A 14,707-nucleotide genomic window follows, 5' to 3' on the forward strand; every position below is an offset into this window, starting at 1 on the left:
CCTCACGACGCATGACCAGTGCGTTGTGCGCACTTTGCGTATCAAAGTCCAACTCCTTCACCAACCTTCACCTTCTCTCTCCTCCTCAGTAGTTAAACTGCGTTGACTGAGATAATTCTAAATCCCACACTTTTTTCATTTCTTTCCCTCCCCCCTCTCTTCTCTCTTTATTAATACACCGCCACCACTCGCCGGAATATCTTCGCCGGTTGCTTTTTCCGATCGCCACTCTTATTTTTTGCGTTAGCTCTCTTTGTTTTTTGGCCTTTTCGCTTCCCTTTCAAACGCAGTAACTTCTCTGTTCCGGTCCATTCTGTTCTCGCATCATCTTAAACTAGGGTTCCCGGAAACCCTAGCCGTGGTTGCTATAACTGCTCCATGAGTTTGGGAGAAACCTTGCTGGAGCTATTCAGATTCAGCTTGTTGAGATAAACGACGGCGCTTCGCTCTGCGTTTTGGTGAATTTTTTTTTTCTGAACATGAAGAGATTGAGATCGAGCGAGGATCTCCATTCCTACGGTGGAGATAAGGGTAATGGTTGCAAGGATTCGAACAATCTGAACCGTTCGTTTTCGTCGGCGCAGCGGAGCTTTTACTACAAGCCGGAGTATGCGCGCAAGGGTTTGGTCTCGTCGTCTTCGTCGTCGTCGCGGTACGAGAGGGATCGGACAGTGGAGGAGGATCGGGAGGGTTCGCGGCTGGTTCGGAAGCGATCAGAGCACGATTTCGAGGCTTTCGATCGGAGGAAGGGGTTCGATCGGTACAGGGAGAGTGACCGGGGTTTGATTCACCGGTCAGAGAGTTTCTGCGGCGGCGGCGGGTCGCAGAGGGATCAGTTTCCGAAGGGGTTTCGGTCGGAGAGGGAGCGTTCGCGGAGGGAGGGGAGCGTGTCGTCGTGGCGGCGAGGGTTGAAGGATTTGGATGATAGAGAGAGGGTAGTGCGTTCCCCTAAGGGTTTGAGGGATGCGAAGTCTCCTTCGTGGTCGAAGGATTCTGTTTCTGAGAGCGAGCAATCGAAGAAGAGATCTTCTTCTTCTCCCAGGCCCTCCAGAGATGGTAACTCCATCAAGTCTAAGTCCAAGTCTCCCACTTGGTCTAAGGATTCGGAGAGCGAGCAGTCCAAGAGTGTTGAGGTGAAGAAGGCTGAGGAGGAGTCGTTGCAGCAGGTTCAGAGTGGGAGTGGGAGTGGTAGTGAGATGGAGGAAGGGGAGCTTGAGCCTGAACCCCAAGCGGAAACGGTTCCTCCCGTGAGCGAAGACTTGCCCTCTGTTGCTATGGAGACTGATGAGAAGCAAGCTCAGAAGAATGAATGCCACCCTAATGATGACAGCACTGATGCTGCTGTGGATGAGAGACGGGAGTTGTCCAGTAAGGAAGAAGTGAAACCTAATGAGGAGGTTGGTTGTTGTGAGGTAAAGGATGGAGAGGAGATAGAAGCTGATGAGATGGCAGATGTTCGGGATGATTTGTCTGAGAAAATGCTTGTTACTGAGACTGAAGTTGAGTCTGTGGGTAATGGTGATGATGATAAAAAGGAGGAGGCTTTGGATGCTGGAGCTGAGTGCGAGGAGGAAACAAAGAAGGGTGCGGATGTGGATAAGCAGGACAAGGACAAGAACAAGGTTGTAGATCTAGGAACCGGCGCGGATGTTGTCAAACCTGAGTTAAATGATGGAGTATCAACAGGAAATGAAGTTCCAAAGGAAGTGGATAGAGAAATGATGATGGAGAGTGCGGTCAATATTGCAAAGGATAAAGGCAAAGGTGTCTCTGTTGCACTTGTACCACCTACTAATGTTGTTCATGCTTTAGATGATAGCTTGTGGTTGGACAGAGGGTCGAGAGACCTCCCGACGTGTTCTGTTGATGTTATAGAAGGTCCAAGCACAAGGGGATTCGAGTTGTTTTCCAGATCTCCTGTTAGGAAAGTGGAGAAAGTAGACCACTCAGTTCTCAACAAGCACAAGGATGACATGGAGCAGCTTGATCTTACTCTTAGCTTGCCGAATGTTCTGTTACCTATTGGTGCTCATGAGACAACATCGCAAGCCCCTGGATCCCCCAGTCAAGCACGGAGTGTGCAGTCTTTAAGTAATACATTTTGTACTAACTCAGATGGTTTTACTGCATCAATGTCCTTTTCAGGTTCCCAATCATTCTATCATAATCCAAGCTGTTCTCTGACAAAAACTTCAGTGGACTATGAGCAATCTGTTGGCAGTCGCCCCTTATTCGGGGGAATAGATCAAGTTTCCCAGGGATGTTGGCAAGGTCAGTCTCAGAGCGATCCCAAACAGAAAGAAGTTCCTTTTGGTCAAAGAACCTCGGCAAACGGAAATGGCTCCCTTTTCCAGCCTCAGGCATCATGGGGTGTTTTAGACAGTCAAGCTGTAAAGGGTCAACATTCCAGGGTTCTAGAAGGAAGTTCAAAAATGGGCAGTGGACTTGACAGGCAATTGAGTTTTCATAAACAGTTTTCAGGCCAGTCAAGACGCCATGACGATGTTAGATCTCCGTCACAGAGTGTTGGGTCTCATGATATTGGATCAAATTATAGCTTTGAGAAAAAGAGAGAGGTAAGAGAGAGGGGTAGTGGTAGTCTGTATCGAACTACAAGCCAGAAGGAACAAGAACAACTTCTGGTGGGTGGAGTTGATTTTGTTGAGACAATCATTGCAAGAATTGTTTCTGAACCTGTTCATGCAATGTCCAGAAAGTTTCATGAAATGACCGGACAGTCCATAGTATGTCTGAAAGAGGGTATTCGTGAAATCATGCTTAATGCAGATAAGCACGGGCAGATACTTGCTTTTCAAAAAGTTCTGCTGAACAGATCTGATATAATCTTGGATGTCCTATTGAAGTGTCACAGAGTGCAACTGGAAATTTTGGTTGCTTTAAAAACTGGTTTGACTCATTTTCTTCACCTAGAGAGCAGCATTTCATCTTCTGAGTTGGCTCAAATTTTTCTGAACTTAAGGTGTAAGAATCTTTCATGTCGAAGTCAGTTGCCTGTGGACGAATGTGATTGCAAGGTTTGTGCACAGAAGAATGGTTTTTGCAGGGAGTGTATGTGCCTTGTGTGTTCAAAGTTTGACAATGCCTCAAATACATGTAGTTGGGTTGGATGTGATGTTTGCCTTCATTGGTGCCATACTGACTGTGGATTACGGGAATCTTATATTAGAAATGGGCCTGGGACAAAAGGGATGACTGAGATGCAGTTTCACTGTATTGCTTGTGATCATCCTTCTGAGATGTTTGGCTTTGTCAAGGAGGTGTTTCAAAATTTTGCAAAAGAATGGTCAGTTGAAACCCTTTGCAAAGAGCTTGAATATGTAAAGAGAATTTTTTCTGCGAGCAAGGATATGAGAGGGAGACAGTTGCATGAGATTGCAGAGCAAGTGCTGCCAAGGTTGGCAAATAAGTCCAATCTCCCTGAGGTTTTGAGGCACATCATGTCTTTCCTTTCGGGTAAGTAAAAAATTTCTTCCATTATTACATACTTATACTGTACTGTTGTTTTAATATTTTTAGCCTCTAATTTTACAGTATCTAAAATGCTTGCATTAAGCTCTCATTTTTATACATGGAAAATTAAGTGGGATTTGATGACTGATGAGTGAACTGTTTTTTGCTAACTTGCAGTTAACTACTAGTATTTAGTACATCTGACGTTGATTATATGTGAATCAAGATACTCGGACTCTCGGAGTCTTTGGTCCATATTGGTTGTGTTAAATTTTTTCTAACCATGGCCTAAGGACTTGTCACCTGTATTCCAATTTCCACAATAATTAAAACATTTACATAAAACATGTGAAGCATTCCTTTTCTTTGCGTAATATTAGATGGGATTATTATTATTATTGTTACTGAAAGTTATTCTTTCTATCTGAATGACAAATGAAAATATTATGGTTGTCAGATTTGGTAAACTTCTGAATTAAAGAAACATAGTTTATTAAAGTGGCTTTATGATAAAGCGAAAAATCTGAGTATGAGTCGTTTATTTTGCTGCAGTCATTCTGTTAAAATTGGTATGTTTTGGAAAACCATTTTTGCATCTCTGTCAGATTAATATTCATTTATTCGTACTGAATACAAAACCTGGGGAAAATGCTGCATTCTTATTGCTTGTTCTGCTGATCTTCTAATGGCCAATGTATATTTTAAGCCATAGGAAACGTAGTGAATAGTGATGGTGTTCCTGGATATGAGATATTACAGATCTGGGGTCATGCTATTTCCAAGTTTGATTTTGTTAGGCATTGATTTTCTTTTTGATGTTTGCATAACTAGTTTTTGTCAAAGGTTAAACCATATGGCTGTGTATTTACATGTATTATGGTCATTGCAGATGGTGATTCTTCCAAATTACCCATGACAACAAACTTTTCTGGGAAGGAACAAATTAAAGAAAACAATGGAGTAGCTGGGCCCAGCCAGGAAGCAACTTGGATGAAATCTATTTATTCAGAAAAGCCACCTCTGTTAGAAAGGCCTGCAAATATCCTTCCTACCTTTGACCAGAATGATAAAAGAACTCTTGTGCAAGAATTGCAGATGAGTAGTATCCAGAAGGACTTCTGTTTTGATGAATTGGAGAGTATAGTAAAAATTAAACAGGCAGAGGCTAAAATGTTTCAATCACGTGCTGATGATGCTAGAAGAGAAGCTGAAGGGTTGAAGCGCATTGCCCTTGCAAAGAATGAGAAAATTGAGGAAGAATATACCAATCGAATTGCCAAGTTACGATTGACTGAGACTGATGAAATTCGTAAACAAAAATTTGAAGAAGCCCAAGCATTAGAAAGAGCACATCTGGAGTATTTGAACATGAAAATGAGAATGGAGACAGACATTAAAGATCTGTTATCCAAAATGGAAGCTACCAAAATGAGCCTTGCCATGTGATCAGATCAAAAAAATCTAGAATAGTACTTTCAGGTAAATGTATTATGTCCCATCCTGAAATTTGTAGGTTCTGATGTCACCACCTTATTGTTGTGAGCTACTTTAGTCCTGATCCGTAGTTGTATCTATTGTTGTAGTCCGTTTTGCTTTTTAGCTGCTAACCAAAACCTGTAGAGTGCATCAGTTATTAGTCTTATGAAACAATATCAGTTATGAAAGCAATTTAAAATAGATTATCATCCAAACGCACTTACAACAATTCCCAGCTTGTGAATGGGTTTGCTGTACAGGCTCTTTTGTACTGACTGTCAGCAGATGGAGATTATAAAATTATAACTATAACTTGGTGGCTATTGTACTTTGATCGTTGCCATCAAGTCATGATTTCATTACTGTTGCATTTTGTCAATTGATGATTTCATGGTTATCTCTGCACCATTGTAAACCAGCTGGACCTTTTACATCCCTCCTTTCTGATGTTTCATGTTCATGGTTGTTGCACGGGTCTTTTTTTCCCTGAGAAAGTTCATTATTTAAAATCAATGCATAAATATTTCCAGATCATCATTACAATTATAATTCAAAGACCAGTCATCAATTCCTGTGTCTGAGAGACTTGTGCGTGCTGACAGTGTGCAAGACTATTTTTTTTTTCTTTCTCTTATGGTGGTGGTGGTGAATGCATGGCCTAGAACTAGTGTGATACTTTTTCAAGTATGCTATCTTCACCATGGCCACCGCGCCCACCGTCCTCCCCACATCTGCCAGGGCGACCATTCGCACCATCAAGAGGGCCTCCAGGTCTTGATGGAGCTCTCTGACTATTGCTCCATCTGATACCCATTTCTTTATTTTCGTATTCAAATGAAAGAGATTTGGCTCATTTTAGTCATTAAGATTTTGAATCTAAAACATGATTTCATCCACACACAAAAAAGAAATTATTGGGTGGACTCAAACCCAATGCCTTCAAAAAAAAAAAATTAAGTGGTAAAATAAAATGAGATACTTAATCATTTATTGCGTTTAATTTGATTTCTTCTATTAAGAACATGATTTAATTCATTTCTCACTTAAATTTATTGATTTTTCAATTCATAAAAATATTCTTATATTTAATTATAGTAAAAAAGATAATTATAATAAATATTTTTTTGATTAAATTAAATTGTTAAATCTTAAATGAATGTTGATTTTATATGATATAGTAATTGATTAGTTAAATTTTATAAAATACTGCATTTTTTATAATTACGGTAACTTTTCTGTTTATTTTCATGTTTTTTTTTAATTATGGTAATTAGGATTGGAAATAGATTATTGGCTAGACTTTCTCAAACAAATAATTAACCAATCGAAAATCACGGAATACCAACGCTACCTCCAAAGAGAGATTCCCAACATATATATAGAGTTTAGTACCAAATAAATCAGTCCTAGTTCTGAGTTTACTCAGGTTGAAATTTATGGATTTTGGACTCCATATTAAGGTTCAAAACGTTTATCTTATCATTTTTTTAACTTCTAGTTCTAATGACTTGCCTACAAAATATACATTGGTTAAATGTTGAAACATAATAAACAAAATTGCACAAGAGCACCTTACCGGCTTACCCTCTATTTTGGTTTTGAATTTTTGTACTAGCTTCTCCACTTTTAGATGGTAGAAGTTCGTTTTGTATCTTAAAAAAAAAGGTAGAAGCTCGTTTGTCTTTTAAAATGTAAATTTCAAAATACAGAGTCCAATATAGTTATGATTATTGTTAGAATGAAACATATTTTATATTTTCATCGTTTATGTAGGTAAAGCAACAAACTATATTCTGTATATTTATTTATTATTTTCACATTATTATAATAATATTAATTATGTATATTAACATATTTATTAGATGTTTTAATTTTGGTTGAATAAAATATTTTAATTGGTGATTTTTGAGGGCAAATAAATTTACTGGTTAAATCATTTTAATTTATAAGGGACCCAAATGAGGATTTAAAGTATTTGTTAAAAGAAAAATGACAGAAAATATGATTGTAAAATTGAAATATTAGAATAATATTATTAAAGTAAAAACTATCAAATAATTAAATTCAAACAAAATATTATAAAAAAAACTATAAACATACATCCGTTATAATAAAAATATAATTATAAGCTTAAAATTAGATAATTAGATGAAGATATATAATGACTAAAAATATCTTGATTTTGTGAATTTAAATAACTTTATCTTAAACTACTATTAATAGTCTAAACATGGTCTAATCGATGTCGGACTCTAAGATCCAATGGGCAAGGAAGATGCGATGAGAGCGAATTGTGCTTCTTCTGGTCAGCAAGGTATCATATGTAACACTTGGAAATTCGAAACATACAAATAATTTTCAGGATCCATTATCATTAGCACATGCACATGTTTTATGTTTATTAATTCTTCTTTCCCCTCTACACCCACCCTTGCCTGTGCCCTCCAATAGCATTCACCAGAAACTAGGACGCAAAGCAGCTTATATATACGAGATCATTTTGTGTAGGCATATACCTAATATTTCATTCTTACATGCAATTAATAAAAAATTGACAAGAGGTCAAATATAAAGGAAAAATATTATTCATTTATTAGTTTTAATTTGATTCTTTCTAATAAAGAAATGATACAGTTAATTTTCATTGATAAAGATTTTATCTTATAAAGATATCTTAAATAGTAATAAAAATTCAATTTCTCTTATTATCTTTTATTTATGTAAATATAACAAAATATGTAGCAAATTAACTAAACTAGAAATTTCATTAATATATTTTCTATGTATTTTTAATAGATGATTGAAATATAGTTTTTATGTATTTTTTAAAATGTTCTTTGTAAATTATATTATATAAAAATATAATATATTAATAAATTTCTATTTATTATCAATAAAATTATTAAACTCATTCAACAAGAAATTATTTATATCTAGAGTTGATAAATTTTTTGGCCAAATACTGCTTATATAATATATTTTAAATAATCTATTTTGAAATTTTAATTTATATTATATACGATATATTAAATATATTAGTATTTATATATATTTTAAAATCTATTTATACATTCATTTTAAAATACATATAAAATGTATTTATAAATTATATTAAATAAAATATAATAAAAAAGATACAAAACATATTAATAAAATTTTATTCGTTATTAATAAAATTATTAAAATCGTTCAACAATAAATTATTCATATCTAGAGTTGATAAACCACAGGTATCTTAATTATTATCATTGAAAAAATAATTTTTAAGGCTAAGCTAGATGCCCGTCGCAGGTAATACGGAGAAAAACTAGGTCGGAAAAGTCAAACAATTGAATTACTCATCTCTAGCATTAAATTAATCTATCTCTATTATAGTAAACATTAATTAATCTCATAACTTTTTATGGGCAAATACTAACCGGTGCATTAAGGACACTAATTAAGGAACTAAGAACACTGCTTAGCAAAGATATTTTTTTATATAAATAATTGCATTTTAATATTTTTAAAAATAAACAATAAATTTAAATATCCTCTATAATGTAATGTTATTTTCTCTTAATGGCATATAAAATTATTTGATATTTATCTCAATGATTAAAAATATGTAATAAAGTATGTTAAATTAATGTTTCTTGATATTTTTAATACACTTACTAATGAAAATTTAAGAAAATCCCATGTTCATCCATTAAATATTTAAGTCTACATTTTATTTAATAAAACAAACTTGCAATTCCCTGCACTGCATAGATGGAAAGAGGCGAATTGTTAGCAACGTGTGGTCTGCCGTGGCACCATAAAACCGAGTATAGCTTCATCCTTTGCTCTTGCACACGAAGACTCTTCTCTTCCTTAGCAACCCCACTTTTTAGTTACACATCCACATTTGCTTGTCTTGTTTAGGTGGTTGGTGAGAATGTCAGAGACATTCATATTCACACTTTCTCTGGTTATGCTATGTGCTGCTTCAGCTTTTGCAGCAGTTCCACACAGGTTGCCCGAAGGTGATGCTCTCTTTTGATGCCCTTTCATGTATTCTAACGACAACATTATATTAAACATTTTCCATTATAATGGGCTAGTGTGCTTTGATTCTGATACTTGACATATGTTACAATTTTCACATGTAATGTAACATGTTGTGCTTGTTTTTTTCCATTTCTGACAGTTTACCTCAAGAATGGTAACTTTGAGGAGAAGCCAAACCCCAAATACCTCAAGAAAACGAGACTGATTGGGAAATATGCTCTTCCAAAATGGGAGATCAGTGGTCATGTTGAGTATATCTCAGGGGGGCCACAACCTGGGGGTATGTACTTCCCAGTTAGTCATGGAGTGCATGCTGTGAGGCTTGGAAATTAGGCCTCAATCTCACAAACCATAAAGGTCAAACCTGGCAAGTGGTATGCTCTAATTCTAGGAGCCTCAAGGACTTGTGCTCAAGATGAGCTTTTAAGGATCTCAGTGCCTCCACAATCTGGAGATGTTCCTTTGCGGACCCTTTACAGCCTCAATGGAGATGTTATTGCTTGGGGATTCCGGCCAACTTCTTCTGTTGCCAAAGTGATACTCCACAACCCTGGAATTCAAGAAGACCCTGCCTGTGGCCCACTCTTGGATGCCGTTGCTATCGCAGAGTTCTGCTCTCCAAAGCCTGCAAGAGGTAATTAAACATATCACATTACTTATTTGATATGTTTGCAAAATAATGTCAACCTAATTTGATATCTTTGATAAGATGCAACTCACTTTTCTAGTGTTTTCCAAATCCGTACTTAGTAAAATTATGTGTTACACTAGGCAGTCCTGATACATAATTGAGTTTTGTTAACCTTTTCTCGTATATTGAAAAATCTGACTGCATGTCACGTATAGATTAGTCAAGATTATGGACACGTAATGGTTCCATAGTCTTGGTTAGCCTTATGTCACATGTTATAGAATTTTTTAATTTATGAGAATATCAATTATATGTTTTCACTATGCCTTGCTTTGGGAGTTGTGTTTTGCCTATTTGGGTGACTAATAAGACTACATACAATATGATCTCTTGCAGCTAATTTCGTTAAAAATCCGGGGTTTGAGGAGGGTCCATTCCCTATTTTCAACTCTACAAACGGTGTTCTGCTTCCTCCCGAACAAGAAGATCATGTGTCTCCACTCCCTGGTTGGATGATTGAATCCCTCAAAGCCGTGAAGTTCATAGATGCAAAGCATTTCGATGTCCCATTTGGACAGGGAGCAGTAGAGCTTATTGGCGGCAGGGAAAGTGTCATTGCCCAAATTCTCAGAACAGTTCCCAACAAAGTTTATAACATGAAGTTGACAATTGGAGACGCCAGAAACGGTTGTCATGGATCAATGATGGTTGAAGCATTTGTAGCAAAAGATACCCTCAAAGTTCCCTTCAAATCTGAGGGAAAGGGTAAATTCAAGACCGTGAGTTTCAAGTTCAGAGCGATTGAAAACAGAACAAGAATCACATTCTATAGCTCTTTCTACCATACAAGAATTCATGACTACGGATCTCTTTGTGGCCCTGTTATTGATCAAGTTATAGTGTATCCTGTCGCCTGAACACTGTTTTTTTCCATACCTAATACTAGTAATTTATATTTTGCATTGTATGTGAAGATGAAAAATATTGTGTCGGTCTTAAGTGACTAAATTTATCCTTTCCTTTTCTTCCTGTAACACGTGAGAATTTTAATAAAATGATGTTTTGGAGTATGGACTTCCTCGAAGAGTATACTTGCACACGTGATCAGTTAGTTGCATAGCCTTGTTTATAATCAAAAGTAAAATTTGTTTTACCACAATCATTCAAAACCTCCTAGTTTGACGTTCATTTGCTGAGTCATTTAGGTTAATTAAGAATGCATGGATCATGGATGTCTCATGTCTAACGTTCTCTTCAAATATATACCTGCTCTAAGTGGTGACATTTCCACCTAAGAAAATGAACTCATGAACCATTTCAAGTTCTCAACCCTCAATCAATGTATAATATATAGTGCATATCTTACATAGAGTATGATATATTTTTACAAGCTGTTTACGTATTTTTTTTTAACATATTTCAATGTGCGCACACAGACACAAACTAGTTAAAAATGTTTGGTACCTAATGATTTCTGGTGACACTTTAGTTGCTAATTGTTATCGAGGTTCTTTGTTTTGTAATATGAACAAAATAACTAATATTTTCCCTCCATGGCTCCCTAAACTATCAAACGGGAAACAGGGATCGGATATGCATGTGCCGAGGCATCAATAGCATAACATTAACATCTAATGCTAGTGCAAGGAATACTTTATTTTAAGCACGCAGCTTCAGAAAACGTAATAAGGCATAAGCGGAGACATTGTATGCATTGAAAAGGAAGTACGGAAAGATCATAAATGCGTACTTGTGACCAAGCATGTGACAAAAGAAACCTATTCTGGAATATTTTAAATACAGTCAGATTGGTGACTAAATATACGAGTAAATTTAATGAAAAGATAAATGAATTTATGCACTTAGGAGTTATTCCTCATGTTCTGGTAATTAAAGAAGAAGAAAATATAGAATTGCAGATGGGATTTTGTCACCATAAAGTTCTCAGCATCCCAATTAGCACACCGAGGGTCTTTACTATCAGGTTCTTTTTTTTCTATCACCTTTAAGACAACCCCATCTTTCCTCTACCACTGATGTGCATATGCACAATCTGAGACCACCAAACTTGAATTGAAGTGACTTAAACTGAGGATGAATCAGTTATAGAGTTCTTGGGATCAGCTACATGGCTTATGGATGTGTGAGGAGCTGATTCAATTCAGAGTTAACGTCAAACTAACTTTAATTAACTGATACAAAGGAATAGGATGTGGGTCATGGGAATAGTTTATCTACATGACTACATCCCTAAAAAAATAAGACATTGCATTTATCTTCTCACTATTCACAACTATTTACGACTGTTTACAATTATTTTATCCAAATACTATTACCTTCACATCTCATCACGCACATGAATTTTGGAGATGCATCTAGAATTTCAACTGCAATATCTTAATTATTTGGATACCTAAGAAAAGAATATGCTAGATGTATAGGTATCGGGATCTATGATGATGATCATTAATCTGGGTATCAAAGGCAGAGCCAATTCTCGGTATGTTCTGACACCATTCTAAACCTCATGAAACAATCTGAAAATTTCATATTCATGGTGCCAATTCCTTTTATTTTATATCTTTCTCGGCCTACATAGTGATTGAGATAGTTAACAAGTTTAGGTTGCACTTGCGTTTTAGTATACAAAACGATTTCAAAAGTTAAGAAGTTGATAACAGATCTATAAAGGGAATGATCTTCTATGACAAACTCTAGTTAACTATCACAAGTTCTTTGTCAACAAGTATAGTACACCAAATCCTTCATTATGTGTTCTTCACATAAACGAAATCGTGGTCTCAACCCTCAATCCGTTTAAAAATGGGCGAGGGAGAGCTAGCAAATTCACACGCAGTAGGTAATCTTAAGTAACCAATTTTATGAATAAAAAAATAATTGTCACGGAAAGATAGCAGCACTTTTGGAGAACACTTGTTTCAGCTCAATAAAACTATTGTCTAAAACAAGGTCAGATGATTACAATAGTAATTACACGGCAACGAAGCCAATCAAGTACCCAACTTTTGGGTACTCAACTCAAACGGGTCCAATTAATTTCAAGACCTTATCTTTTCCCTGATCAACTAACCCTATAAGCCACCAGTTTCAAAGACCCAATTTTTTCCACCTTGTGCCCCAAGAATTCTTCAATTCAACCTCAAGAGACACAAGACAATCCAATTTGCATTTGCAGTGATTGATCTTCAATGTGTTGTAATCCTCCACTTTCCTACACCCCTCTTTGTCGTCGGGTGTGGCAAAAGCAATAACGTGACGCCGAGGGTGGGTGCCCATATGGACAAAGATCGAAATTTCGATGCTCTCATAGCTGAAACGCAAGTTAGAGTGAAGGGTCTAATCGGAAATAGCGTGGTCGTGCCAGCAGAGGAGCATGGCTATGCAGCGTCCGAAGATGTAGAAGCGCGTCTTCTGCTGCTTTGCAACCAGATAGCATCGTTTTCGAAGGCTTGTTTTCCGGCAAGATTGGGAGAGAGCCATGCTTAGATACTCAAACTCAAACTAAAACCTTTGACGAGAGAGAATGGTTACATTGGCCCAACCGTCTCAGCTTGTTTTATAGAACAACTTTGGGGTCCACTCCTTTGTTTAGTAATACTCCATCTCTCTTTTGATCTTCAACTTGCCGTGGGGCCCCACTTTTACACGTTAATCTCAATTCACCATGCATTATGTTGTTCAATTTTCATGTCACAATCACAATCTTATACTAAGCTAGTATTGTATTATTATACTTTACGCCGATCAGAAAATTAGGCCACAATTTCCAAACGCTATTTCAACAAGATATTTTTGGCCCAAAATACTAACACATGAATCAACTAACATAATATATTTCAACTTAACAAGAATCTTGAAGTCAAATTTTACATATACAAACACATTGAATATTCATATAAAGAATTTTATTATTTATAATTTATAATAATTTTATGTGACTCGAATAAAATATTATTTCTTACGTTCAACTAATAATTTATGAAAGAAGAAAATACCATCATTCATTTTGAATCCAATAAAAAAACGCAATTATCGTTTAATAAAAGTAAAAAAACAATGGCATTATCATTTAATAAAAGGAAATCTAAGAAGTAAAAGAAAAGTTTGCATGCTTTTTATTATATGCATTGAGTTCATACGGGTCTAGAAGGAATTTATATGGTGTATAGTCAGCGGGAAGGACAAAGAAAAGAATCCAAAATGGTCAAAAAGAGGGAGGAGAAAGTTGCATGGATGACAAGGACGATTCCATAAGCAATGAATTAAATTAGGAAAATGAAAAAAATTAGAAGAATAAGAATCCGTGTGCTAGCTATAGTATGGAATATGGATGGTGTTAGGAAATTTCGTTTCCAAATACAACCCCCCGCCACTACACAGGTGGCATTTATTGTCCTTATCCAATCACGTTTTTCTCAACAGGAAATAAAATGTTTGACTGTAGCAACTATCAGATGCAAATGTAGTTTGTGGCCACTGGTCACTTTGGCGGCAGAAAATAACATGTCGGCTAGTTTATTCCAGATAAGATTGAATTATTGAATATGCCTAGTCACCCATCAACCCTTCTGCTTCTGTCCCCATCTTTTTTCCATTCAAAAACCTCATACAATTTTACTTTCTCCACCCATCTTACTATACTGTATAGTAGTATTCTATTACCCCAAATAAACCCTTTCATTAATTCTTCCATCTCCATATAATTAAGAATGGGTACTTGTTTTTCTAAGTATACCATTTACTCAAAAATATTAAATATATTTACATGTTTTAGAATGCATGCAAATGGAAAACTAAATACTAACATTTTTTACAAGCAAATAATTTTATTGATGCAGTGGTATACCAGCAAAGCACCAGGTGTGCCAAGAAGTCGGCATCCAAAAGATTTAAGTACAAAAAACATTAAATATTGCCATAATAATAAGTTGTGCTCACTCAATTTCTATCTTTTTCGCAACTTATTAGTTTCTATAGCTGCATCTTGGATACTTCCCTTCTTATTTACTTATAATCTTGCAATTTTACGAGCATGTCTTAAGAGAGGAAATTAAGCTTTAACATGGCTATCCGTAC

General features: G+C 36.0%; 2 protein-coding genes and 1 pseudogene across 2 annotated transcripts; 2 read left to right on the forward strand and 1 right to left on the reverse strand.

The window, feature by feature from the left end:
• On the forward strand, positions 1-5,162 carry LOC100817003 (protein OBERON 4). Its single transcript, XM_003540540.5, has 2 exons — positions 1-3,474; positions 4,361-5,162. The coding sequence occupies exons 1-2, from the start codon at positions 480-482 to the stop codon at positions 4,915-4,917; spliced, it is 3,552 nt and encodes a 1,183-aa protein (XP_003540588.1). The 5' UTR covers positions 1-479; the 3' UTR covers positions 4,918-5,162.
• Positions 5,163-8,635: 3,473 nt separating this feature from the next.
• On the forward strand, positions 8,636-10,684 carry LOC100795675 (uncharacterized; annotated as a pseudogene).
• A 1,824-nt stretch (positions 10,685-12,508) lies between these two features.
• LOC106795224 (uncharacterized) lies at positions 12,509-13,175 on the reverse strand. Its single transcript, XM_014764395.3, has one exon. The coding sequence runs from the start codon at positions 13,109-13,111 to the stop codon at positions 12,968-12,970; it is 144 nt and encodes a 47-aa protein (XP_014619881.1). The 5' UTR covers positions 13,112-13,175; the 3' UTR covers positions 12,509-12,967.
• Between the last annotated feature and the right edge of the window lie 1,532 nt (positions 13,176-14,707).

The sequence above is a fragment of the Glycine max genome, chromosome 12, assembly GCF_000004515.6.
Source record: "Glycine max cultivar Williams 82 chromosome 12, Glycine_max_v4.0, whole genome shotgun sequence".
NCBI classification, from domain to species: Eukaryota; Viridiplantae; Streptophyta; class Magnoliopsida; order Fabales; family Fabaceae; genus Glycine; species Glycine max.

Coding starts and splice junctions, on each gene's coding strand:
- LOC106795224 (XM_014764395.3), bottom strand. CDS start 13,111: ATGGCTCTCTCCCAATCTTGCCGGAAAACAAGCCTTCGAAAACGATGC.
- LOC100817003 (XM_003540540.5), top strand. CDS start 480: ATGAAGAGATTGAGATCGAGCGAGGATCTCCATTCCTACGGTGGAGAT. Junction 3,475..4,360: donor CATCATGTCTTTCCTTTCGG/GTAAGTAAAAAA, acceptor TGGTCATTGCAG/ATGGTGATTCTTCCAAATTA.